This window comes from Melanerpes formicivorus, unplaced genomic scaffold, assembly GCF_026170545.1.
Source record: "Melanerpes formicivorus ecotype bairdi unplaced genomic scaffold, bMelFor1.0.p_v2 SCAF_35, whole genome shotgun sequence".
Classification (NCBI taxonomy): Eukaryota; Metazoa; Chordata; class Aves; order Piciformes; family Picidae; genus Melanerpes; species Melanerpes formicivorus.
In genome coordinates, this window is record NW_027142387.1 from 3,650,433 (window position 1) to 3,676,805 (window position 26,373).

The 26,373-nt window shown below is 43.7% G+C and overlaps 1 protein-coding gene across 1 annotated transcript in view; it reads left to right on the forward strand.

The window, feature by feature from the left end:
- ITGA9 (integrin subunit alpha 9) overlaps positions 1–26,373 on the forward strand; it is a 216,509-nt gene that overhangs the window by 1,296 nt on the left and 188,840 nt on the right. The window contains exons 2-5 of the mRNA XM_068156889.1: positions 5,125–5,252; positions 6,532–6,638; positions 14,165–14,288; positions 25,119–25,186. Of these exons, the coding sequence (XP_068012990.1) occupies positions 5,125–5,252; positions 6,532–6,638; positions 14,165–14,288; positions 25,119–25,186 (427 nt within the window). The remainder of the gene's footprint in view (positions 1–5,124; positions 5,253–6,531; positions 6,639–14,164; positions 14,289–25,118; positions 25,187–26,373) is intronic.

The window sequence follows — 26,373 nt, forward strand, 5'->3', positions numbered from 1 at the left end:
TTAGTTCATCAGTAGTTGTGTGCTCTGCCTTTCTGCATGGTGGCTTTCATGGAGCATTCACTTTTAAGCGCTTATCAGAAGGCTTCATAGAGAAAAAGAGTCTGGGAGAAGAAAAGTGCTCAGTTTAAAGCAATGCTGAACTTGGGGCAGGAACCAACAGAGGATATGAAGGCTGAAAGCAACCTGTGTTGAGCACAAATTGCTGGGCATTCATGGTGGTGTGAATGAAATGCTGGTCTAGTAGGGGGGAAATTGATATAACTTGTTGCTTCTAGTGTAGGTGTCTGTCATTCTGATCAATAACATGATTTATCTTTAGATAGCACATGCTGGTGTGATGACTTTGATTTTTTTTGTTGTTTTATTTTGGAAGGGAACGTACACCTTCCTGGACATCCCACTTTGGAAATGTTGCTGGGCTAGCAGTGTTAGGTGTCTGTCTGAAAGCAGGTGCCTGTAACTCATCTGGTGCTTGAAAGTAAAAAATCCAGTTGTGCAAACTCCAGTTTTCTGAAAGTGGAGCTTCTTCACTGAGCCTTGGCTGTGGTACCCAGAAAAAAAAAAAAATCTAAGATCATGAAGTGCTTTTGAATATGAAATTGCAAACCCTAACACACAGAAGGGTTAACAGCAGCTTAACATGGTCAGCATTAGCACTGGACTGTTAAAAATCATGAGGGTGGGCTTGTCACCACTGCTGGGAAAGCTCCTATTTTCATTGGGGAACTGGAAAGTTTGTTTTCATAGGTGCTTCAAGCTCCTGTGCCCAGCTTAGGCTGATATAAGAAGCTGCAGAGATATATTTTTTTTACAGTCTCCTTGACCCTAATTTGCTGTGTGCAGTTGTACTCCTAACCTGTGCATGCAGCCTAAATAAAGGTCAAGGAACAGCAATGAATCTCTCTGTTCTCGAAACTGTGTGCAGACATCTTCCAGTTTCCTGAAGATGGGAGATGTTGCAGATGTGTTAAGGTTATTGTATGTGTGGCAATGTCTTCTGCTCTTTCCTTAAGCAGATTTTATGACTGTAAATCTTGAAAGATTTACCCGTTCCCCATTATTGCCATTTTCAGTCAAGTAAGGAACCAGGTGGCTGCTTGCATTTGGAGCAGAGACAAGCCAAAGTGCTTCTGTTCTCTGGATATAATTTTGAAGCTTGGAGTAAAGACCCTGCAAGCCAACCAAGAATGTTTCTTTCTCTGCTTTCCTTCAGACAGTTTAAGAAGAAACAAATGTCAGTTTTGCCCCAATAAAAATAAGTTTGATAATGTGGTATCTCAGATCATTCTTTGTTAAAAATAAGATGTCACTTTATTTCCCTCCTTTCCCTTCCCTTTGCCCCCTTCTTGCTGGACCCTTATATCCCTCATCAAGTCCAGAGTAACAACTTTATCCTTTCTGGCAGGAAGAAGTGATCGAGTCAGTTTAGTTGCATGGTGTCCTGCTGTGAGTTTTACAATGAGGAATGAGTCTGGTTTCTGTGCTGTTGCTTCATTCCTTCATCCCTGCTCTTCATCGGTCTGTGTTGCTGCTGAAACAGTGAAGGCTCTTCTGCACTGCAGGGTGTTAGTGCTTGTGTGCAACAGAAGAAAGGTGCAGAACAGACTGACCGTGTATGGGCTGGGTAAAGGATGCCATGTTGCATAAGCCATGTAGTAATGCTGTAGGTGCTGCCATGGCACTTTGGGGTTTGCTGTTCTTCGTCACAGGTCATCCACTTGTTGCCCAGATAACAACCATCCTGCTTCTTGCTCTGCACGTAAAGGATGAACCACTGGGGCTTTTACTTGGAGAGCTTAGCCAGTGATGGAGACCTTTCTGAAGGAAAGAAACTTGGCTGGGATATGCTGTGGTGTGCCCTCCTCTGGTGCTGCTTTTGAAGTCTGCTGTGGTATGCAAGGATATTTAAAGAGTTTTTTTCTCTGCCACTTAACATTGCAGTGAGGTGAGGTACCTACACTCCCCAGTCCTCGAGCTGCAATTGCCTAATCACAGCTGGCATGCTGCAGGCTGATGCTTAATGTGCTTGGCATCTCTCCATGCCATCGGTCAGCCTGACACTTTCATTCGCTGTTCCTTCTGCTAAATGCAGCACTTAATTTCCAAATCTCTATGTCCCGAGGGTCAATCATCAGCAAACTGATAGTTACTGTTCTGCAGGAAGTAATTTTGAGGAGGTGTGGATTTCCATGTGGCCAAAAAAGCTTCTCGTCATCCATTAATACTGGCTGCTGTGGCTCCTGCTATGTGATGTGATGGTTTCTGTCCATGTAGATGCATAGCTGCTCCCATACAGATGAGGGCATTTGTCCTTGATTGTGTGACTATGAATGCAAAAAGAGGTTAAATGGCCTCTTTTCCTACTGCTCCTCATATTGGTTTAGACTCTAATACTTGGTACACAGATCCAATAGGATGTAGATTTCCATGCACAAACCACACTGCCCTCAGTTCCCTACCATCTCTTTCTCTTGATGGGGTTTCCTCTTCAAGGTGTCTTCATGCTGCTACTCCCAAATATCTTAGGGGATTCCTGCAGAGCATTACACTTGTGGTGAGAGCTGGCGCTCATTGATGATCTATGCAAAGAGTATACTGCCCACATTATAGCTGACAGCCCACATAGTCCTATAGCAGTGCTGGAAATCTGTGAAATCACAAATTAGGCTATTTTAAACCAGAGCTGGTTCACTTAGTTGGAATCTATTGGAAGGTTGCCTGATAAACAGCAGTTACACTGCTGACTGTTTATGTATCTTCTGTGTTTATGGCAGGCCAGACTCCAGAGCACTGAAATCCAAAAGGACTGTATTAGACTCTAAGGCTTTGCTTTGAGATGTATTTTTGTTTTGAAATGGAAAACCACTTTATCTGATTGCAGCATTGTTTCATAGAAATTGCAAAGCATTTCAAAGGAGAAATACAAAACAGGTGTTTGTCTTGTTTGATGAGTCCCAAAAATGTTTGGATGCAAATGAGTCTTCTATCAGGTCTTCTGAAAAGGCTCATGACAGTTAAACAGGTGACATTTTTTCCCCCAATGGTTAAACTGTTAGAGACAGAAAATAATGAAAGACTAAAGATCTCTTTTCTTGATGAAGGACATATTCCAGTCTCTAAACTTTCAATAAAACTGAAGTAAGCAGTCTGTACCAAATACCAACTTGACCAACCAACAAAGCATGTGAGCCAACAGAAAATCTCCCAATTCACTGAAGGGTGACATTCTTGGGGCATGGGTAGGTATGGGCCATGCCAGAAGGAACAGGAAATCTGCAAAGTTTTCACTTGCTGGGATCCAGCTGCAAGAGGGAAAGAATGAAACAAGATCCAAAGGTGACATAGTGTGTGATGTTGGTGAAGTATCGATTTTGAATGTATGGACATTCAGGACAATCCAAAATACATTTGCTTTTGGCACATGTCACCAGGTGCCTTTACTGAATGTTTCTTTCTGCTCAGCGTGCGTGAAGAAATGGCAACATATATTTTCTTTTTGGAGGGTATATTTGCTCAAGACAGCAATATTATCTTTGCCAAATCGTTAATTATCTTTCCCCCCATTCAGCTTTTTAAGAGCTGAAGAGTCTTTGATTTAGGTTTCATCTTGCATTCTGCAACCCAAGGTATCTTAATGCACTGATTGCTGAGTTGTATTTGCTTTGCATAGGTTAGCGCAAAACTGCTTTTAAACTGGAGGTCAATGTGGCCTGCATTATCTTACTGTCATAACAGGTCATAGAAACAGTTTCTTGCTATTTGCAATTTGAACTCCTTACTCTTTAAGCTAGTAATATCCCTCCTTATTTATTTTTGTTAGCCCTCATGACTGTCAATAAGTGAATGACACACATTCATTGCCTGTGTAAGTGAAAATGATTGGCATTTGATTTTCTGCTGCTGCCTGCCTGGTGGGATTTTCATTTGGAGCTATTATTTCAGGCTCTTTTGCACTGATTCCCCAGTGTGTGCAGGCTTTGTAAGTTTAAGTATTTTGGTTATTAATTCTTCTCACTTGTGAAAACATGATGTGTTGTAGAGTGCAGCCCCATCAAGCTTCTCCAACCAATACAGCTGAGCTCATGAAATTTCAGAGAAAATGGCCACTCATTGTAGGGGTTTCTCTTCTTTTTGTAAACATATTTCTAAATGCCACAGGACAGTTTTTCATGTCCCAAATCCAAGGAAGTGTGCAGGGAGTGGAAACTTGCTGCTGTTTTGTATATATCAGACTGATGCAGGAGCAGCTCTGCCAGGTGGCTCAGGTTGACTCTGGACACTTGCATGCCTTGTGAAGTGATTAAAGGGCTTGCTTAATACTTGTGCCTCCCCTGTACTTCTCTGCAAAAATCATCTCATAGGGCTTGTTAAACCATCATCTGGTTTGTAGCACAAGTAATTAAAACCTGCTTGTTATCTGTCAAGGGTATGTTAGGGATCCCTGTGGTCAGAACTTGGGGATTGGTACTCCCCAGATACACCAGCTCTCATGTGGACTCAATAGCCCAGGTACAGTCTTCACAGCCTTAGTGCTAAACTTTGGGTGATAGCAATGCCTTGTGGAAGAGATTTGCTTCTGTGTTGCTGGTTGGGTTTGTTTGTTTGTTTTTGTGTTTGGTTTTTTTTAAACTATAGTTACATAAAGTATTCTGAGAATGGGATGCCTCAACCTTCTGAACAAGCTTATTAATCTTTGGCTGGCTGGCAAGCACACAGGTTCAAATTTCACTCTTTTATGAGTGTGTGTGTGTATTAGCTCCTGTGGGGTCTTGATTAATAGGTGTATAGTTAAAACTGAGGGAAAATGGATGCAGCTGCTGTTTTCTGTCCTGATAACTTCCTAAATGTGTTTGAGAGTGGGGTGTTTCTTTAAATGTGTTACAATTCTAGCTGAAATATAACTTGTTAAAGTATTTGTGGCTGCTCTGAGGAGAAATGCCTTTACTGTGTGTGGTGTTTTCAGTTGTGATTGTCGATGTCATAATTTTATGAGATTGCTGGAGAGAAGTCCTTCTGATGAGGAAGCTCTGGCAATGTGAACCTTGCTGTTAGTTGTTTTTTAATTATAATTATTTTTTTTTTCTTCTGAAATTAATCACTTGTTACTCTGCTTTTGGTTTCCAGGATCTTGGTTGGTGCTCCCAAGGCAGACTCTAAATACAGCACCTCTGTTCAGTCCCCAGGAGCAGTGTTTAAATGCAGAGTCCATACTAACCCTGACAGAAGATGCACAGAACTGGATATGGGTAGAGGTAAGTTGTTGTGATGCTTGAGAAATGAGGAGGGGGACACAAATAAACAAAAAAATTCCCAACCCACATGGCTAGCAAACCTCCTTCCAGCTCCAGAAGCCCTGAGACAGAGGCATATGTCAGCCTCTCCTGACACTTCTGAGCTTTAGTAGAAAAGTTGTCATATTCTCTTTGTCGTTATGAAACAGCATCCCACTTGCAGCTGGTGTCTTCCCAGTGACCTTGCTCACTCTTTAGTGAGTACCCATGGAGATGCGGGTTTTGTCTTTTCTCTACTTGCTTCAGCATGACTTAACATCTTGTGAGTGGGTATGTGAATAGCTGGCACTGCTGCTACCCACTCCAGGCACTGCTGCAACTGGTGTGTGTGGGATGACCCCATGCAGTGTGGTAGTGGGCCCATGATGTGTGGTCTTTTTAGCAGATTCCCTTGTAACACAGCAAATCTTTCCTTGGGTTTACTTTTTGTGTTTCTCAGTGAGAGCCATGCTTACAGTAGGCTATTGCTTGTGATCAGGATCAACCTTGGTTTCTTTGATGTGCTGTCTGAGTTGAAGGAAAGTTGTGTCCTGAAGTAAGGCTCTGATCTAAAACCTTATGCTGGGGTCTAATGGAGAGAATTTGAGCCTTTAAACAATTTTAGTTTCTTGGTGCCATGCATTATTGTTTTTTCTGCCTATAAAAAAGGCATGGTAGTATTGTTCATCTGTTCATGACTGACACAAATAGAATTTATTTTTATGAAGCTTACATGTATTAAAACAGTGTTTTGACTGTTTCATTTTCTTTTTATACTTTTAAAAGTTTTCCTGCTACTGTAATGTAAACTGTCTCATAGATTTGTGAATATTACCTGGCAGAACTAAAGACCTAGCCTTCTTTTTTCTTTTCCCTTTCCCCATCCCCTTTTTAAAAGCACCCCAGATCTCATTTTTTAAGAGTTATTTTTACATTGATTGCATTCTGCAGGTAATCTCACAGTTGTCCTATTGACTTCAGTTGGATGATTTACTCAAGGAGAGCTGTGGACATGCTGAAATAGCTACTGGTTGTTTGCAATAGTCTGTCCTACGCTGTGTGTTTGTATGGTGCCTAGTAAAAGTGAGAGCATTGCCCCCGGTAATGTGTACAAGAGTTAGTAATCAGGATGAAGGGGAAAAGAAAAGCGCTGTCAGGCTGATGTTAGATAGGCAAACATCCCTCTTCTTGTAGGGATTCTTTGGTGTATTCTTAAAACTTAATATCTCCTTGCCTTGCTGCCTTTTCCCCCTTTCTGTAGGCAATTCTCGGGGCGCACTCTGTGGAAAGACCTGCAAAGAAGACAGAGATGATGAATGGATGGGGGTGAGCCTGGCTAGACAGCCAAAGGCTGGTGGAAGTGTGCTGGTAAGTTCACTTTTCACTTTGATCTTCCTAAACCTATTGCTGCTGTCTGACTCTAATGCTAAACACATCAGGATTAATGTGTTCAGCAGTGACTGACAGAGCCCAGCTTTGCAGGCAGCAAATTCTGTATTCCTTTTCTCTAAGCAGAAGGAAAAGTGAGCCCCAGCCAGAAAGCTTTATTTATAGAGGGTGCACTTCAAAGCTGTCACACCTGACTTGTGTCACCCAAGGATTTCTTCCTGTGTCTGTAGGATTAAATCTTTGAGCCAAATAAATAGAACTTTGTCTGGGAGGTACCTGCTAGTTTGTTCTTTCTGTCCTTTGTCTGGGTTTGTGTAGGGAATATGTACCCATCCATTTTACATGAGCATAGGTATTGTGTGTCAGAAGTTACAATGAAAAATGTAAGATGAGTCTTTGTGACAGTGTTTTTTCTTTTATGTATGTTAAATTTTCATTGGCAAGGCAGAAGGCTTGCAAGTAGAGATGACAGTGGTGTGTGGGTGGCCTTGTTGTCTGTGATATGATTAGCATGCACATAGGTCAAGGAGAGCGGTTGTGATTCTTACGATGTGGAATTCATCTTTGAAAAGCAAGGTTTCCTGGACTGGAAAAAGTAATCATAAAGAGGGCTGGGCAAAAAGTTTTCCAAAATACATGAGTGTAGTAAGATCAATAGTTGTCCCTCTTTATGTCTGTGGCTGGGTTCCCTGTATGTGCCCAAGTGAGTCTGCCTGCAGGACTGGCAACTGAAATAAAAAACAACTGTAACCAACCGTTGTAGATGTGGCAGGCAATTTTCAAGGTTTGTGTCAAAGTAACCCTGACAACAATCTAATTCTAAACACCACTGTTTGGGAGTTGGAAACTTGCAGTATGACTCCATCTTTCCAGTGAGACAGGAGATTCCCCTGCTATGCAGTATCAAACTGTCACAAAGCTGCGGGTGAGAAAGATATTGCACAACAATCACTGTGCCAACCACCTGTGGCAGGCAAGTGGACAAAGCCGCTGCACTCAAAGGTGTTTACCTTAATATGCACATAGAGTCCAAGGCCTAATGCCCTGAGTCCTTGCACACCAACTTCCCTGTGGGGGAAACAGGTGGTTTTGAAACTCTTTTTGTGGTAGCACTGCGGTATTTTATCTGATCATCTCTTTTGGTGTATAGCTGCCACTGACATGGGACTGGCTGATTCTTTGCTTTTCTTGGATGTTACAAATGAACATTAATAAGACACACTGTAAAACTCTAGAGAGTGTAAAATTAAGCCATTCATGTTTTCAAGGGATATCCTGATCTGCATGTGTTCTAAGTGCTGCATGACAGCTGAGGAGTAAATTGCACTCATCAGGGTAATGCTGCCTGGAGACAATCATCCTCTCCATTTTCCAGTCATCATCATCATTTAGATAAAGTCTGGGCCCATTTTCAGAAGCTAGCAAGTGCTTGCTCTTTTTTCCTCCTTTTTTGTTTTGTTTTTTCTTGGCAACGCTGAGACATTTTTGTAAAAGTGGTATCTTAAGAATAATGGGTTTGTGTATTTGACTTCAAAGGTGAGTGGGTTGCAAGCTGATGCCTAGGTGTCAGCTCCCTAGACAGGGACAGCAAAGGAAGAGAAAGTTTGTAGGGGAAAAAAAGCCAGGCAGCTACCAAGGTTGGGGATGGTTGAGGGGAGGTTGTAAGAGTGAAGGACATGGGTAGGCTATGAGGGCTTGTGTTGGGGCTGAGCTAATTTCAGACACGAAGAAAGTTAAGAGCAAAATGTAGCTAAAGTGAAATGTGCATCTGGTGGTGTGCTTAATCCAGTGCAGTGTTAGTGGTAAAATGTCTCTGCAAGTTACACTGATTTAAGGCAGTCCTAAACCATCCTTCTGACAAGATTATGCTGCCCTCATCAAGCAGATCATGTCCAGATGCTTGAGGATGTTTAAATACCTAATTCTTACTGATCTTAAACTAATTGTACATCTATATGTATACAGGGCCTGGAATGAAGGCATATGAATTCCTTTATGGATGGAAATTACCTGGCTGTTTCAGAGCATTGCTGCTCTCTATATTATGAGATAACTTTTTAGTGAAAAAGCTTCATGCCTCTCCCATAAGCAGATAGCTTATTAATACATGGGCTCTTGTAATGTAAAAGATCAGGAATTCTTTGAAATGCAGCTCTTCTCTGAGTCCCTATGAGAAACTGGTGTTCTGAGAAGATGTGTCTGAATGTTGAGGTGTGCTTCAAGGATCTGCATCTTTTCTTCCTTGATCATGGCCAATTTTTCAGCTTTTCAGCAAAATTACTTGTTAAGTTTCATGAGGGATTACCTGCAGTTACAAGTGTGTACAGACTATTATTTTAGGCATTGTAGCTCTAGTTACTGCATCTCTTCCAGGGATTCCTTTAGAATAGAATAGAATAGAACAGAATAAACCAGGTTGGAAGAGACCTTCAAGATCATCGCGTCCAACCTATCATCCAACACCACCTAATCAACTAACCCATGTAACCAAGCACCCTGTCAAGTCTCCTCCTGAACACCTCCAGTGACGGTGACTCCACCACCTCCCCAGGCAGCCCATTCCAATGGGCAATCACTCTCTCTGTGTAAAACTTCCTCCTGACCTCCAGCCTGAACTTCCCCTGGCACAGCCTGAGACTGTGTCCTCTTGTTCTGGTGCTGGCTGCCTGGGAGAAGAGACCAACCTCTGCCTGTTTACAACCCCCCTTCAGGTAGTTGTAGAGAGCAATAAGGTCACCCCTGAGTCTCCTCCTCTCCAGGCTAAGCATCCCCAGCTCCCTCAGTCTCTCCTCATAGGGCTTGTGTTCCAAGCCCCTCACTAACTTCGTTGCCCTTCTCTGGACTCGTTCTAGCAAGTCAACATCCTTCCTAAACTGAGGGGCCCAGAACTGGACACAGTACTTCAAGTCATGGTGGCATATTTGCAGTCAGTAGCCTTGGATGGATTTATATATTTTTTTAATTTTATTTTTATATTTTTTAATAAGTAGTCATTTTAAAACCTCTGAGCTATTCCTGCTCTTTGTGTCCAGAGTTTGAGGAATTATTCTCAGTTTAACTGTGGATTGCACAAAGAAGTTGCTACTTTTGCTCTGAAACTGCTTAGTGTCTTAAATTTCTGTCTTATCAGCCTTCCTCAATTGCCCAATGATAGCACCAACTTCAGTGGAATGGGGCAGTGAGGAGTGTGCAGGGGCAGGGGTTTAGCTGGTTTTTGGTAGAAAGTGGATTCTGTTTGATCCCATATTGTGCCAGGATGCTAACAGAACTGGAGTTTTATATTTGTGTGGTGGACTAAATAGAAAAGCATCAAACAATGGGGATTTAAACAAACAAAGAAGTAAGATTAGCTAAAAAAAAAGCTCTGAGTTTGCAGCTCAGTGATTTCCTGTCCTTGGGTATGCCATTAGTCAATATTTGCATTAATCTAAGTGCTGCAGTAATACAGCTGAGACTGCCAGGTCCTTCCAAATGGATATGGCAGAAGTCATTTTGCTTTTGTTGGGAGAGGAACCAGGCGCAGTGCATTCTGGGTTGGAGATAAGCCACATCCTTCAACCTTGCTCTTCCTAAACACCTGCTTTGTCTGTCCTTACTCTGGCTCTTATCAAGTGTTGCTATTCATTTTAAGCAGTTGACTTACTGGCACATCTAGTGATTGTATGTGTGTGTCTGTAAAAACTAACCAACCATGCAATCCCAACAACATCGCTAGCAAGAAAACCCCAAAGAGAACAGACAAAACAAACCCCATCACTGCAGCAAAGGTGACGTCTTCCTAGGGAAGAGTAAAACATATTTGGTCTGGCAGTGGCACATTCAAAAAGTCCCTTGCTTGAAATCTTGACTTCAGGAGTCTGCAGAGGGCTGTGTAAGGACCATGCATTCAGGTGGGGCACTCAGACTCTAAAGTGAAGCCTGAGTCTTTTGTGTTGCCTTTCCTATGGCCCAAAGCCGGTGTGTGCTAAAGAACGAAGTGGCTGCAGTTCTGAAATGGCCTATTCATTATATTGTGGTAATGCAATGTCTGCCATCGATAGAGACCTCCAAGTGTTTTGCCCAGAAGCATTTTATTTTCATAGAATCATAGAATTGTTTTGGTTGGAAAAGACTTTTGAGACTGAGTCCAACCATTAACCCAGCACTGGCAGGTCACCAATAAACCATGTCACTGAGTACCACATCTACACATCTTTTAAATACCTCCAGAGATGGTTACTCCACCACTTTCCTGGACAGCCTGTTCCAGTGCTTGACATCCCTTATGATGAAGAATTTTTTACCTAATATCCAAACTAAACATCCCATGGCACAACTTGAAGCTGTTTCCTCTCATCCTGTCACTCGTTACTTGGGAGAAGAGACTGACCCTCACCTCACTACAACCTTCTTTAAGGTAGTTGTAGAGAGTAATAAGGTCTCTGCTGGACCTCCTTTTCTCTAAGCTAAACAACCCCAGTTGTTCCAGCTGCTTCTCGTAAGACTTGTGCTGTGGACCCCTTACCAACTTTATTGCTCTTTTTTGAATACATCCTAGCACCTCAATGTTCTTCTTGTAGTGAGGGATTGGAAACTGAACCCAGCATTTGTGGTGCAGCTTCAGAGACTTGCATCCTTTCTTCCATTTTCCATGGTAGAACTGGAGCCTGTGCCCTGGCAGCAGCTGCTGAACACCAAAGCTGCTGATGGTTTCTTTTATTGTTCAGTGGCCTGCCTATGGCCTGCATCTAAAAAGTGTGTTTAAGCTGTCAGTTGTGTGCTGTCACATTAGGGGAAAAAAAAAAAGGCAAACAAAAAGACAGATAACAACCTTCTCCACAGCATTGTATTCAGATAACTCATCTCTATTTGCAAGACACTTTCAGATGTGTGCAGTCCAAGAATGAAGATGATGTGCTGCCAAAGATGGCTTTGGTAGCACATCACCTTGCCTCAGCAACTTTGAATAATGCAGGGACCGTGTACTTGTAATCCAACTGAACACTTCTGGGAAGGCAGAAAATCCAAAAGCAGCTGTGGATGAGCTTTGCTGTGGCAGACGGACAAATGTGCCGGTTGCCTGGCTTCAGAGAAATGAGTTTCAGGGAGGAAGAGGAGCTGCTGAACTCCTGTTCATTGGGAAAATGTCAAAATCTGCAGCTGTGCCGTGAGGGAGTCTGTGGAAGCCCCCACTGAGATAACCAAGGTGGAGCTCATTATGAGAGCTACAGTTACAAGCTGTTTGCAGACTCAGGCTGTCAGTGGTGAACTGCTGTGCCTGAATACACAGTGTGCTGAGGGGACAGAAAAGTGGTCATTAAAAAAGACCCCACACCAAAACCCAGGCCCTAACAGGTTAGGGCAGTGTGCCCAAACTTGCTGAACTGAGCCCACAGCCTCCAGCTGATTTTGAACATACTTTTTACGCATCAGCTCCTTTCTTTCTTCTTATATTGTTCCACCTTTCTTGACCTCCGCATCTCACTCCTGAGCAAAGCTGCCTGCTTGTGAAGAAATGCTGCTGCTCTCCCTGAATCTGTCATTTGTGCTCCTCTGGGAGAGATTAGTTGGTTAATTTATGCGAGTCCCTTGCAGTTTCCAAGATCTAAAATCTCAAGGAATTTACAATATCACGATCCTTTATTTATCTTTCCATAATTTTAAAGAATACTCTTGGTCTGTTTCCGCTTGAGTTGATATCTGGAGTTGGGGTTGACTTGACTGTAGCTTTAATGGTATGTGTCTTTATGGTACGGTCTTTAAAAGGGCTGTGCATGTGCATATTTGTGCTCACAGCACAGATCCATCAGGAGAAAAAACGTTCCCTGGTTGCTCTGAAAATGAGCATTTCATGTGCTGATTTTTTTATTGCAGTTGAATTTTGAATAGAGCATGGGGATTAAAATCATAACTGAGCCTCCTTAAAGCATGTAAAGGAGTCTCCAAAGCTGCTCATTGTAGGAGTCCTCACGTTTTTAGCTGTCAGAGTGCCATCAGAAGCATCCTTCTCATCATGGGTGACAGCCTGTGCCATGTGGTGTGCTGCAGAGCTTCCCATGACTCTGGACTCCCTTGTTGTCAGTCTGTCCCAGCCATCTTCAGAACATGCTTCTCCTTGAAGGTCAAAGCTAGGGAAGCAATAAATATCAAACACCAAATGCAGCACTGTTATCAGCAGAACAAGTTTTTGCACAATTGGTTTTGCTCTGCCTCAGTTTAAAAAAAAAAAAAAAAAGTTACCTTTTTATGTCTTTCCAGGGTTAAATATATGGGAAAAGAGGCTTTGTTGGCTGCTGGATTGAATTTTGAGCTTCTTAGTGGTTGATATGCTTTCCAGGTCCTTTACTGAATGGGTGGCACAACTTTTACAGATATGTTTTTAAATGATGTCAAAGTAGTCCTGTGGGCAGGTCTGAGGTGCTGAGGCAGAAAAGTAGGGTAGGACAAAAGGAGGGAAGACAGGGGGTATCTCGCCTGGGGAGAACGGAGTCAAATGTGGAGATTGTGAAGGGGGCTGATGTGGTTTCCAGAACAAGTTGAAAGTGAAGGAGATGATTTGTAGCATAGAGTCGGCTTTCTTTGCATGTGACCAAGCCCTTAATGATATAAATTGACACATCTACACTGATTTAGTGACTTAGACCAGCTGGAGATAAGGCCTGGCACATTCTAAAATTCCAAGCTCTTGCTGCTTCACGTTTAGTCTCCTTCTATTCCAAGGAACACCTGAGGATCAGGGAACTTGTGGTTTGTCTGGCAACAATGCAGTGTTAATTTTTTGAGCAAGTGGCTTCTAGAAAGTTGTGAACCAGGCTCCACATTGGTTTTGTGTGCCTGTGTGTGGCAGCTGAACTGAGCAAGTGTTCTGGTGATGCTGGTTTAGCTCTGGTTTTGCTGGGTGGCCTTATTCTTCATTATAAAGGGTGAACCTCTGCAACTCATCTGCACCTTAACTATGGTTGTGCCACAAAAATCTGTCACTTTCACTTAAATGCTTTATGAGTAAACAAATCTTGGCTCTGCTGTTTACAGAAAGACAAAGAAAGTTGCCTTTTGCGGCAAGACAAGCTTTTGATGCACACATACATTGTCTGGTGGGATAACCTTCTAATATGGTCTTAGTAACTTTCCGAGTCTTGACATCCATTGTGATTCTCTTATGTGTATTCTCATTGTTGTCCTGGTTTTCACCCTTTTTTAGTTTGACTGTGCTCTATTAGTGCATCTTCAGTTAGAAGGGCTTCACTGGCCATGAGGATTCACACAGTGAGAGATCTTGAGACCTCCAGCATGGGCTCTGTCTTGCTCTGAGACCTCCTAAGTGTTTTTGTAGTTGTGTACATATGAAGATTGAGATCTGAGCTGCCAGGTCAGGCAGCTGCAGAAGATAACAGTGAGAAGATACTCGATCTAGCAAGTGGGATGTAAGGAGAGGCAATGCTATAAGGTCCTGTTTGTGCATGCTCTGCCTTGGAGGGCTCTCCTATAAGTCTGGGTCAATAATGCCTGTGATATGATCCTCTTAGGCATGCGCGCACCGCTGGAAGAACATCTACTACGAGACAGAGTACATCTTGCCCCATGGCTTCTGCAATATCATTCCCCCAAACCTGCAGCCCAATGGGAGGAAGCTCCTCCCCTGCTATGAAGGTAAGGAGTGTGGAGGCTGGGAGCGGGGCTTACCTCCACCACTTTGCTCAGTGCTCCTGTTTTACAGCTGCTGTGTTCTCTCTTTCTCTCTTTTCTTTCTTTCTTTCTTCATTTTTTAAAAAAAAATAATTTATTTTTCTTGACCATCCAGCTGCCTTGTGGTACAGTTGAGAGGGGGCGGGTGGCCAAATGTGCCCTCTGACTTATTGTGCGTTATTTACTAGAGGAATAATAGATTTCTGAACTGTTGTTTTGAAACAGTAGCTCTCTGCCCCCATGTGAATAATCAGTAGATACTGATTTGAGCTTGGCCTCTCATGCTTCAATGTAGCACAGACTAAGAATCCTGAATTACTTTGCAATTAGCAATCAATTTTTCCACCTTATCAAAGCACCTACATTTTTGTTTTGTGTTTTATCACAGGACTAAGTGGCAAGGGGGAAGGGGGAGAGTTGTTTAACACCTTGCTCACTTTGGGGAACTACTGTAGCAGTGTATATTAAATTGTATTGAGTGGTTTAAGGTGTTTGGTCCCTGCTTGGATCCTCCAGAGTTCTGGCTCTAGGCTGCATGGAGAGGTCAGACACCAGCTCTGAGCAGTGGGTGGCCATGCCTGTTGGTTCTGTTGCAAGTCCCAAGAGGCACCGTTTCAATTTTCCAGCTCTCTGGTGCATACGAGACTCATGAATCATGCTTCTTTTCCTAAAGACTTCAGAAGACCATGTCTGCTCAGCCATGAATGTGTTGTTAGGAAGAAGATAGGGTTATTTCCTAAGATTTCTTTGGCTTCAGAGAAACATTTGGTGGAAAGCACCTTCTTGGTTTCTCTTGTCTGTTCTGGTTATTCTTTCCCCTCTCACCCGAAGGAGCCTAAGGAAGTGTCAGAGTTAAGAGGCCAAGACACGGCAGGGTTCTTTGTGTGCAAGGCATCTGATTTTATTTATTTGATTTTATTCATTTTCCCCCTGTTCATAGCTGCCAGCAGCAGACTTGCTGCTGACATTATTAAGTGGGAGAGGGATGAAGGAGTGGATGTCCCAGAAGTATCTCTACTACTAGTTAGTGGCTGTGTTCCAGTTCAGTGACTGATGAAGCCAGCTCTGTGACAGAACTTGGCTCAATCTGTGCCTTCTCTTTCCCCTGAGATGGCTCCTCACCTCATTCCAGGCGTTGCTCAGGAAGGTGCCACCACAAACCCACACACCTTCTGGAGACGGCGTACACTCATGCACTGAGCATTTCCCAGCTCTGAAACGGGTTGTTTGCAGTGTGAGAGGTTTTGGGCCTCTTAACCCAGCAATGACAATTGCTCTGCAAGCAGAATGCAAGTAACTATTGCAGATTTATAAATTGCATTGGGTTGAAATGAACATTTAAAGTTCATCTAGTTGAAACCCCTGCAGTGATCATGGATATCTTCAACTAGATCAAGTTCCTCAGAACCCTGCCAAGTCTGACCTTGCATGTCTCCAGGGATGGGGCCTCCACCACCTCCCTGGGCAACCTGTTTCAGTGTTCTACCACCCTGAAAAGTATGTAAGCCTTCCTGTTGTGACCACTGTCCTACTGTATTTGTTCTCATTTATTTTTATGTTTTTCCTCCTTGTTCCTTTCAACAAATCAGGATAGGGCCTCACACTGATGTAATGCACAGCAAATCACCTGATACTAACTTTATGGCTAACATGTATGTGTGGGGATGCCTCTGGGCCTCCCTCTGAGCCTGTGTCTGTGCTCCTGCACTGCCTTAACAGTGACTCGTCTGAAGCCACGGCTGGGAGGTGGTTTCTGGAAGGGTTTTAATGTGCGTCATGTCTTTGGAGTAAAAGTGCTGCTAATCTGACAGGATATTTGCCAGGAATTGCTAGAAAATAGAAATGTGTGGGCCTAATATGCTCAGAGGAGCCAGTGGAAAGTTGGCAGGGCTGGTGCAGTATGATGTTGGCTTAATTTCACTCCATGCTAGAATGAAAATTGGAGGTTTGGGACTGATTTTTCTCCATCCCCTCTCCCTGCCATCAGACGTGAAATCACAAAGTATCACGAGGGATGGCCACATTTGTTTACTCCTGCATCTTTTTGGTTTCAATAAAGCAAACTCAAAGAGAAATAGCCATGGTATGCCATGCAGAGGGATTTGTTGTTTGAGATTTGTTGTGAAATAAGATTGCAGTCCTTGTATCTTTTTTTCCTTTGCTTTCTGGAAGCAGCAGAAGAAATTTTTGTCTGCTGACAATAAGGAACAGCCCAAAGGGAGAAGCAGCAAGTCTGACAGGGATAATAAAGGTGGCCCTGCTCTGGCAGGGGAGTTGGACTAGATGATCTTTCACGTAACTTCCAACCCCTAACATATTGTGATTATGTGATAAAGGTGCATAATGCAGCTGAAGGGTCTCTGTGGCCATCACTGGGAGGCTGCCAGTCCTGTACCTGCAAACCTGGAACTGAGGAGTGCACCTTCACCTGCTGAGGTCTCAGTGTCTTGGTCTTCTCCAGGACTTGCCATGTGCAAATGTGTGCAGGCAGCTGCGTGTTCATTTTCAGAAGCCCTGTCTTTAGCATAGTTAAGGTGATAAACCCTGAGAGAGGCTTGAGTGGCTGCATGGTCCAAAAACAGAGTGGTCTCTCACCTAACTGGTAAAGGATACAGGCCGCTTGAGCACACATCAATCTCTGTCCACCTGTTTGTGTGTGCGAGCATGCACCTTGGGATGGATTAGTCACTTGTATAACAAAAGTTTTGTGCCAGAAAGGAAGAGGAGACTGACCTTGGGACAGACATAATTCATGCACACAGAATGGTTTAACTCCACATAAAGCAGGCTTAATAATTAAAGACAAAGGAGGAAATGGAAGTTTCCTGACTGTATGGTAATGGTGCAACAACATAGTAGCAGTCTCAATCCATCTTTTTTTCTTTCGGTCCAGCTTTCCTGAAAGGGTTGACAGAAGTCTGGAAGCGATTGAGAGCTAATGAGAACAGCAGCAAGCCTAACAGTTAAATGCAACCTCCCTAAGTAGGATCTAATCTGGTTTAGATGAGCTGGATGTCCTTTCTGGTATAGTTGGCATATGGAGCCGCAGTCTTCCAGGCAGTGTTTTCATTTGGTCATTTTTCCCGTAGTTCTAATGGCCTTCCAAAACAAAAAAAAAGAAAAAGGAAGCTGCCTCTTCAGTCCCCAAATGCATTCAGTTTTCAAAGAAGGATGGCTGTGTCTACTGTGAGAATCAGCCCAATTGATGGGGAGAGCTGGGATTGTTTCCTACTACTCTGTGGTAGGAGTTGGTGGTGGAGGTGGGAAAAACTACCAGACCCTTTGGTTAGTAAACAGTGGAACAGCACATGCTCACGTGCCTTGACTCCAAAGGGATAAGCAAGTTTTCCCACAGGGTCCATACCACATTTGGTTTTCTGGTAGCCATCAAAACATCCTTACTTTGTGGTGCAAACCCAATGCCACAATGCTAAGACAGAAAGATTACTAGTTTTTCTTCATAGTGTAGCAAAACACTATCTTAGATGGGAAGAGACTTCCAGTGCAAATGATAGTTTACTGTAGCTGTCCACTTTGCTTCCATCTGTGAAGGTAGGAGATACAGGAATTTATTGCACTCTGGAGCTTATGCTGTGTTTGGGTGTTGAACTTTGCTTAGACAAGTTGTTGAGAAGCATTTGCCTTCAGACTCATCACACAGCACAGCATTTCCTTTTGGTTTGTATACTAGTTTATCCAATTCTTCCTCAGCCTTACTTCTCTTTTAACCTGAGATACCACCTTCTTCTCTTTTTGTTTTTTTCTGACTTGTGTATTTATTCATAGCATGTCTTCAGAGTTGTAGAGGCAGCCTTCCTCCAGACTCAGCTTCATCTTACTGCTTTGCTCTTGTTGCAGCAGTTGGTTTAGTGACTTGTGGTCTATGTCATTGGGGGTGCATGGCAGTCTGCAGGCAGATGAGAAGGAATAATAAAAAAGTGTAAAAACAAAGGCTGTGTTCATGACAGCAGTTATTGCCTGGAGCTATGTGGAAACCACCAAATCTACTATGGCATATCTAAATCTCATGCAAATGTTGCTGTCAGGTGTGCAAAAGCTCTAAGCTAATACAATAACTGCAGAATTTCCTGCTGGCTGATTGTTTCACTGCATAGATTAATGGTAGTGTTGTACGAGTGACAGGTGTCACTAATATGCACCAAAGTGGAGAGGAGGTAGAAGCAATCTTGGTTTTCCTGCCTTTTGGGCTGATCTGCTGCTTGGGAGAGGCAGACTGGCTCTAGGCAGTGGGAAGAGGTATATGATGCTGGGACATGACTGTCCAGGATGTGGGGCTGCTGTGACTATGGGTGCGTGGGTTGAAAGAAGCCAGGGCTTGGATGGCTATTGCAGATGGGAGTTAGGTGGGCTGATGAGGAGCTGTGGTTTGCTGAAAGGATTGTGCTGGAATTCAGGAGCTCAGTGTCTGTCTGGGCTAGGTTGCCGGGGAGGACTGCATCTGTCTAGATTCTCCTAAAACACAGTGCTGACCTCTGCTCTAGGTTAGTGGAGCTTTAAGTGTTCAAATAGCTTCTGTGTTAGGGTGCTTGAGCCTCTGTACTTCCATTTCCTCTTAGAAAACAATTTTAGTGACATTTTGCCTCTCAGTGGTTGTTAGGAAATGAGGTTAATCAGTATGCGTGACATTGTCAGACCCCACAATGATTGGACGGAGTCTGTAGGGAGCAAGGACAATCACTGCTTTGCTTTGCTGCTTTGTGTCATGCTGCCCTGCTGGAATAAATTCATTTATTACTCTTCTGTAAGCTCTGGTTTTATCCTGAGAAATATTATCAGATATGTATTCAAGTCAAAATGTTTTAATCATAGAATGGTCTCGGTTGGAAGGGATCTCCAAAGGTCATCTAGTCTAACCCCCTCTGCAGTAAGCAGGGGCATCCTCAACTAGATCAGGTTGCCCAGAGCTCTGTCAAGCCTGACCTGGAATATCTCCAGAGGTGGGGCCCCAACCATCTTCCTGGACAACCTGTTCCAGAATTCCACCAACCTCACAGTAAAGAACTTGTTCCTAGCATCCAACCTAAATCTGCTTTTAGGGTAAAGCCATTATCTCTCATCCTGTTACTATAGGTCTTTGTAAACAGTCCCTTTCCAGCCTTCTTGTAGGCCCCCTTCAGGTACTGGAAGGTCATTATTACATCTCCCTGGAGCCTCCTCTTCTCCAGGCTGAACAACCCTAGCTCCCTCAGCCTGTCCTTGTAGCAGAGGTGAGGATCATTTTTGTGGCACTCCTCTGGATCTGCTGCATCAGCTCTGTGTCCTTCCTGTATTGATTGCTCCAGACTTGGATGCAGTAGTCCAGGTAAGGTCTCACTAGAGTAGCCTTCTTCTCGTCTGTTGTTACAAGTTCCCCACTTTTGCTCATCAGCAGGGGTGCCTTTCTTTAACTGTCCTTTTCTGGCTTACTTACCTGTAGAAGCCTTTCTTGTTTTTCTTTACGTACTTTGCCAAGTTCAGTTCCTGCTGCACCTTGGCTTTCCTCACCTCATCCTTACACAACTGGGCAACATCCCTATACTTTTCCCAGGATGCCTGTCCCTTCTTCCATTTCCTGTGTAGTCCCAACTAGCCCTTCAGTTTGAGCAGCAGGTCTCAATTCAGCCATGGTGGTCTCTTGCCTTTCTTGCCCAATTTCTTACATATGGGGATTGAGATCTCTTGTGCTCTACAGAAAGCATCCTTTAAGATCTGCCAGCTTTGTGCTGCTCCCTTGTCCCTGATGGCCATTTTCCATAGGGTCCTATTTTCTAACTCCTTGAAGAGCTAGATTTTTGCTTTCATAAAATTTAGAGTCCTAACTATACTTCTCATTGGCTATGTACTCCTGAGGACAGTGAACTGTACTGGAGCATGTTTGCTGCAGCCCAGCAATCTTCAGTTCACAAATCCACTGGTTATATCCAAACTCTGAATTTACTTGAAATGCTGCTATACCACCTATCCACTGTTCAAACCAAAGCATAACTGGTTATTTAAGTGAAATGCATGGCTGTTACTTCAAGCAGATAGTACTAGCAATATAAGTGACTTAAAAAACACCAAATGTCACATAAAGCCATGAACAACATCTGTGAAAGTATGAGCTTCAGGGGATGTACCATCTCAGTTTATCCTACAAACATTTAAACCACCAGATTTTTCCCATTTCCAATTTGTTTTGTTTAAAGAGTAATTGGTTTTTTTATTGCCTTACAATGAAAACTATAATGCATGTGATTCTGTTCCTTTCTTTATATATATGTTGCTGATAAAAGTCAGCTGTGTTGCATCCTCTGACTTTGACTTTTTGTTTCAAGCTACTCCAAGATATGAATTTGGTCTCTCTTTTTTAAAGTAGAAAGAAATTGTAATAAAATAATGCTGTGAATTTAGTAAGGTTTTTGACTTGATTGGAGAAACAGTTTAAATTTGTGTAGGTATTGTTTTATCAGAAGAAAAACCTCTGTTTACCCTAAGAAATGAAGTGGTTCTACATTTGTTAAACACAACTGCAAAAAGGTACAGATCCATCTGCCACCCTTCAATAACTTCATTTCTCAAGTTGCTGCCATTCCTTCTGCCATCTTACAGTTTTGCATACCCTTGTTTATTTTCCAGCCTAATTCAGGGGACAGCTGGTGTGAACAGAGTCACTCACACCCGCGGGTGTGTGTGGATGGAGCCTCTCAGGCAGCTGGAGTTATGTGGAGTGATGGTTTGGAGATGTTCAGGCTTCACCCAAGTCCGTGACAAAGCTCTGACGGCTAGGGAAGGCGCCATCATGTTTGAGGCTTTTTTGTGTTGCCAATTTGTGAAAAAAGTTCTGGAAATCCAAAATAAGAAACAAGTTCTGTTTGTCTCCCATCCTGCACTGAAGCTTTCCCTGCAGTTATGTTGTTATTTGCCTGGCCTAAATCTTTCACTGTGCAAGTTAAATAACTTATGGCAATTTTCCTCTTTTATTTTAAAGCAAGTTGAGCCGTGTGTTTTTTGAAGGAGACACTGAAGGAAACTGTGAGCCAAACAAAATACAATTTTATAGGGAAATACAACATTTTAAATCCATCAAATTGTCAGTGGGGCCTGCTTGTGGTGATTGGTTGTGGGCTTGACGCAGAAGAGCCATCACGGCTTGCTCCCCAAAGAAATATGTGCATGAGAAGTCCTCTCTTAAGTGCTAGATGAGGGGCCCCTTTGGCTTTTATGAGGTCCTGCCCTGGCCTGAGTTGTGAGATGTAGCAGGGACCATAGCTTCTAGTGCCTAAAGAGGTGGTGGGTGCTGTGGTGGGCTGGGGGCCCAGTTAGCCGTGCTGTGTGGCCTGGGGTGGCTTGTCTGGCATAGTGCTGACTAGTGCTGCCTGAGCATCAGCCTAAGCCCATCTAGCTGTCCATCAAAAAAATACTAATATCTTGTAAAGTGGGATTTAAGAAGGCAAGCCTTTAAAGCCTTGGGCTTCAGCATTAAAAATCCTTCTGCCAAGTTTAGCAGTGAAGGTCCACAGCCCCAGGGCCACAGGGGCTAGCGGTGTTTTATTCTGAATTATAGTAGGTCGAGTGCAAAATCAGGAAGAGGCAAGGTTTGTTCACACTTTAGTACATTATTAAAAGGAAAAACCACAGGTGGAAGTGAAAACATCTGAATGGATGAATGTAGAACTTGCTGGATTTCCTCCTATGCAAGGGTGGGAATCCAGACATAGCGAAGGCAGGGCCTTTAGGACATGTACAGCATTATTTTTCAGGAAATGCCTGAGGGAGAAATCTCATCTCCTCAGCTCTCTGAATAATAATAAAAAAAGTTAATATCAATAAACAAATATTTTTCTTCCCAGACAAGGAGTGCCTGGCTCTGTGAGAGGCTGTACATGGAGAGCTAGCAATTCAGACCCTCCGCACATTCTGGATAGACATAAGCAAATATGGGCTTCATTTCTCAGAGGAATCATTGTCATGCATTCCCGCTAGGAAACCCAAGTGTGCTTCTGGCCCTCCTGGTCTGCTGACACAAACATCTGCTTTTGCAGGACTCTGACTTGGCTAAGGCATTTAGGCATTTGGACGGTAATTAGCTGATCAAATCACTCTTTTGCATGGCCTCTCCGATGAAACCTCTCCAGTTGCAACTGGTATGACATCAGCAAATTCCTTAAAATCTCAACATCTTTATGATGTTAGGAAGAGACTATATATAACATATAAAAGAGGAATGGTGTGTGTTTATGTGTCTTTATATATAGACACACATACAATGATTTGAAAAAATTGTGAGAAGGCAGCAGTTTATAATTAATATATTTTGATTTTTGGTAAGATAAAATGCATATAAAAATGTTACCATTTAACAATGATGTAAACATGATTACTTAAATTAATAATTAACAGGCTATATAGTCAATGTTTTTGGAACCTGAGTTACTGTAATATACAGGAAGTGGAAATATGGTGAATTTAGGCACTCATTAGTATGGTGTATCACAGTATAAATAAGGTTGGAAGAGACCTCGAGGATCATCGAGTCCAACCTATCGACACAGACCTCAGGACTAAACCATGGCACCAAGTGCCACGTCCAATCTCCTCTTGAACACCTCCAGGGACGGTGACTCCACCACCTCCCTGGGCAGCACATTCCAATGACAAATGACTCGCTCGGTGAAGAACTTCCTCCTCACCTCAAGTCTAAACCTCCCCTGACGCAGCTTGAGACTGTGTCCCCTTGTTCTGGTGCTGGTTGCCTGGGAGAAGAGACCAACCCCTTCCTGGCTACAACCACCTTTCAGATATTTGTAGAGGGCAATGAGGTCACACCTGAGCCTCCTCTTCTCCAGGCTAAACAATCCCAGCTCCCTCAGCCTCTCCTCATAGGGCTTGTGCTCAAGGCCTCTCCCCAGCCTTGTTGCCCTTCTCTGGACACGTTCAAGTGTTTCGATGTCCTTCTTAAACTGAGGGACCCAGAACTGGACACAGTACTCAAGGTGTGGCCTAACCAATGCAGAGTACAGGGGCACAATGACCTCCCTGCTCCTGCTGGCCACACTATTCCTAATGCAGGCCAGGATGCCACTGGCCCTCTTGGCCACCTGGGCACACTGCTGGCTCATGTTTAGGTGGCTGTCAATCAGCAACCCCAGGTCCCTCTCTGTTTGGGAGCTCTCCAGCCACTCTGATCCCAGCCTGTAGCTCTGCATGGGGTTGCCGTGGCCAAAGTGCAGCACTCAGCACTTGGACTTGTTGAATGCCATCCCATTGGACTCTGCCCATCTGTCCAGTCGGTCGAGGTCCCTCTGCAGAGCCTTTCCATCCTTTAACTGACCAACATCTGCTCCTAACTTGGTGTCATCTGCAAACTTGCTGATGACTGACTCAGTCCCCTCATCCAGAACATCAATGAAGATGTTAAAGAGGATGGGGCCCAGCACTGATCCCTGGGGGATGCCACTGGTGACTGGCCACCAGCTGGATGTGGCACCATTCACCACCACTCTCTGGGCTCATCCCTCCAGCCAGTTCCTAACCCAGCACAGAGTGTAGTGGTCCAAGCCTCGAGCTGACAGCTTAGCCAGCAGTTTACTGTGGGGGACGGTATCATAGGCCTTGCTGAAGTCCAGGTAGACCACATCCACAGGCCTCCCCACGTCCACCAGACGGGTCACCTGATCATAGAAGGGATCAGGTTGGAGAGGCAGGACCTGCCCTTCCTAAATCCATGTTGGCTGGACCTGAGCCCTTGGCCGTGCTTCAGGTGCGCAGTTATTGCCTCCAGGATAATCTGCTCCATCACTTTCCATGGCACTGAGGTCAGGCTGACTGGCCTGGAGTTTCCAGGTTCCTCCATCTGACCCTTCCTGTGGATGGGGACCACATTGGCCAGTTTCCAGTCACCTGGGACCTCACCGGTGAGCCAGGACTGGAGGAAAATGATGGAGAGCGGCTTGGCCAGAATGTTTCTAGCTAATGTTTCTAGCTAATGCCCTGGAAAATACCTACAAAGGTTCTGCCTCAACTCTCTTTCAAATTTTCCTAAACTGAAGAAGTGTGGATTAAAACAGGCTAGAAAGTTATTTTCTTTCCTTTCCCCTTTTCCCTGCCTTTCCCAGATGTATTTCTAACAATTTTTTTTTTTTCTCTTCTGCAAAAAGATAAAGTAAGAAGTCCTAAGATCTTGTAGGGGCAACAATTGCCATACACAATATAGAAAGAAAAGCTGTAGTGGTTGGATCCCCTGTGAGCTCTGAGCATCTCTTAAATGTAACTGTTATCTGATCACTTACAACCATCTTAGTCGCTGCCTCCCTCCTGGAGCTGATGTCCTGAAGCGTCTTTCTGCCAAAAATATTTGTGGAGGCTTTGGCGGCTGTCATGATAGGAGAAAAATCACTTTATTTCTCTGACATAGTGATAAGCTTGAGGATTAAATCTCCTAGTGAAGGGTCACTGTCGTGCAGGTATGTACATCACCTTTTGCTCCTCTCTTTCCAGATGTGGTGCTCTAGCTGCCAGAGGTGGAAGCATCTTCATGATGCACCCTTTAACTAGGGTGATGCTGCTTGCTTAGGGTCTCCCTAGGGAGCATGCCACCTGTCTCCACACTTTCAGGCCCCTTGCTTTACTCTCTGATGTGTGTGAAGATGCTGCCATGGTGCACATTGGTGGCAGATCCATTGGTAAGACTGAGGAGCCCTGGGTGCTGGTGTCTGTTCAGGCTCTGTGTGTAGCAAGGCAGATGGCCATGGTAGAGAGCATGTGTTGTGCCAGGGATGACCACCATTTGTTTTCTTCCTTTCTCTCATCCAGAGTACAAGAAGAAGTACGGGGAGGAGCACGGCTCGTGCCAGGCAGGGATCGCAGGCTTCTTTACCGAGGTGAGCAAGGGTGCACATATAAAAGAGATGGGGCTGATGAGCAGCTATCCTGCCACATGCCCCAGAAGAGGAGTGCTGAGGACTAAGTGGTCCTTTCCTGCCAGTAAACAGCCTCCTGTGTTGTCCAGCCTCCTAGGCGCCTACATCTTGCACAACGCCTGCCCAGTGGTTTGGAAGTAGGTGTATGTGTCTTTCGAGGTCTGTGGACAAGAATGAATGAAATGATTCTGGGAAGCATCCTTAGGGAGTACTTTCATTGTGTACATTCCAAAAATTGCTGAGAGATATTTCTCTGTCTAACATTAACTATTTAAGTGGTGATGTAAAACAGTCTTCCCTGCAAGGCTTTATTTATATGTGTGTGTATATATATGTGAATATATATGCATATGTACATATGCATACATACATAAGATAAACACTTCATCCATCAGTTCTACTTCAGTTAATTACTGCAAAAAGAGGGATAAAAAAAAGAGAATAGAATAATAGAATCAATAAGGTTGGAAAGGACGTCAAAGATCATCAAGTTCAGCCTGTCACCCAACACCTCATGACTACTAAATCATGGCACCAAGTGCCACGTCCAATCCCCTCTTGAACACCTCCAGGGATGGTGACTCCACCACCTCTCTGGGCAGCCCATTAGCATGGTAAAATATGTGCTCTAGAGCTGTTCTGATAACCAGACCTTATTCTTTCTTGGACAAACTCTGTCAGCTATATTTCAGTTTTGTTAAGGGCTAATGTGTTTCCTTATGTGTGTATTGATGGTTCATTGTAATGTTTTGGAGTTGATTGGTTTTAGTTTGTTGGTTTTGTTTGTCTTTAGGATTTTTGTGTATTTTGGTTTTAGGGGGAGGAAAAAGATATTTCAGCATTAAGCTTCTTGTTGTTATCATGTCATGTACATGCTTATTCCTGATTACACATGTACTGGTCTGCAGAGTTTATTTTCCAGGCTGATATAAGCAGAATAAAGATGTCCTCTCTGAAATGGCAGAAGGTGATTTCTGAGTAAACTGGGATGGCAGGCAATGTTGCCGCAGTGGCATTATCTGATAACTGGATGTTCAGCCAGCAGCAGCTGTTTCCTGGCTTGTCTGCTTTCCCCAGCCTGTTTCTGTTCCCATGCTTTAAATCCTCCTTTGCTACCCTAGTTCAAAAGATATCTTTGAACTTTCATT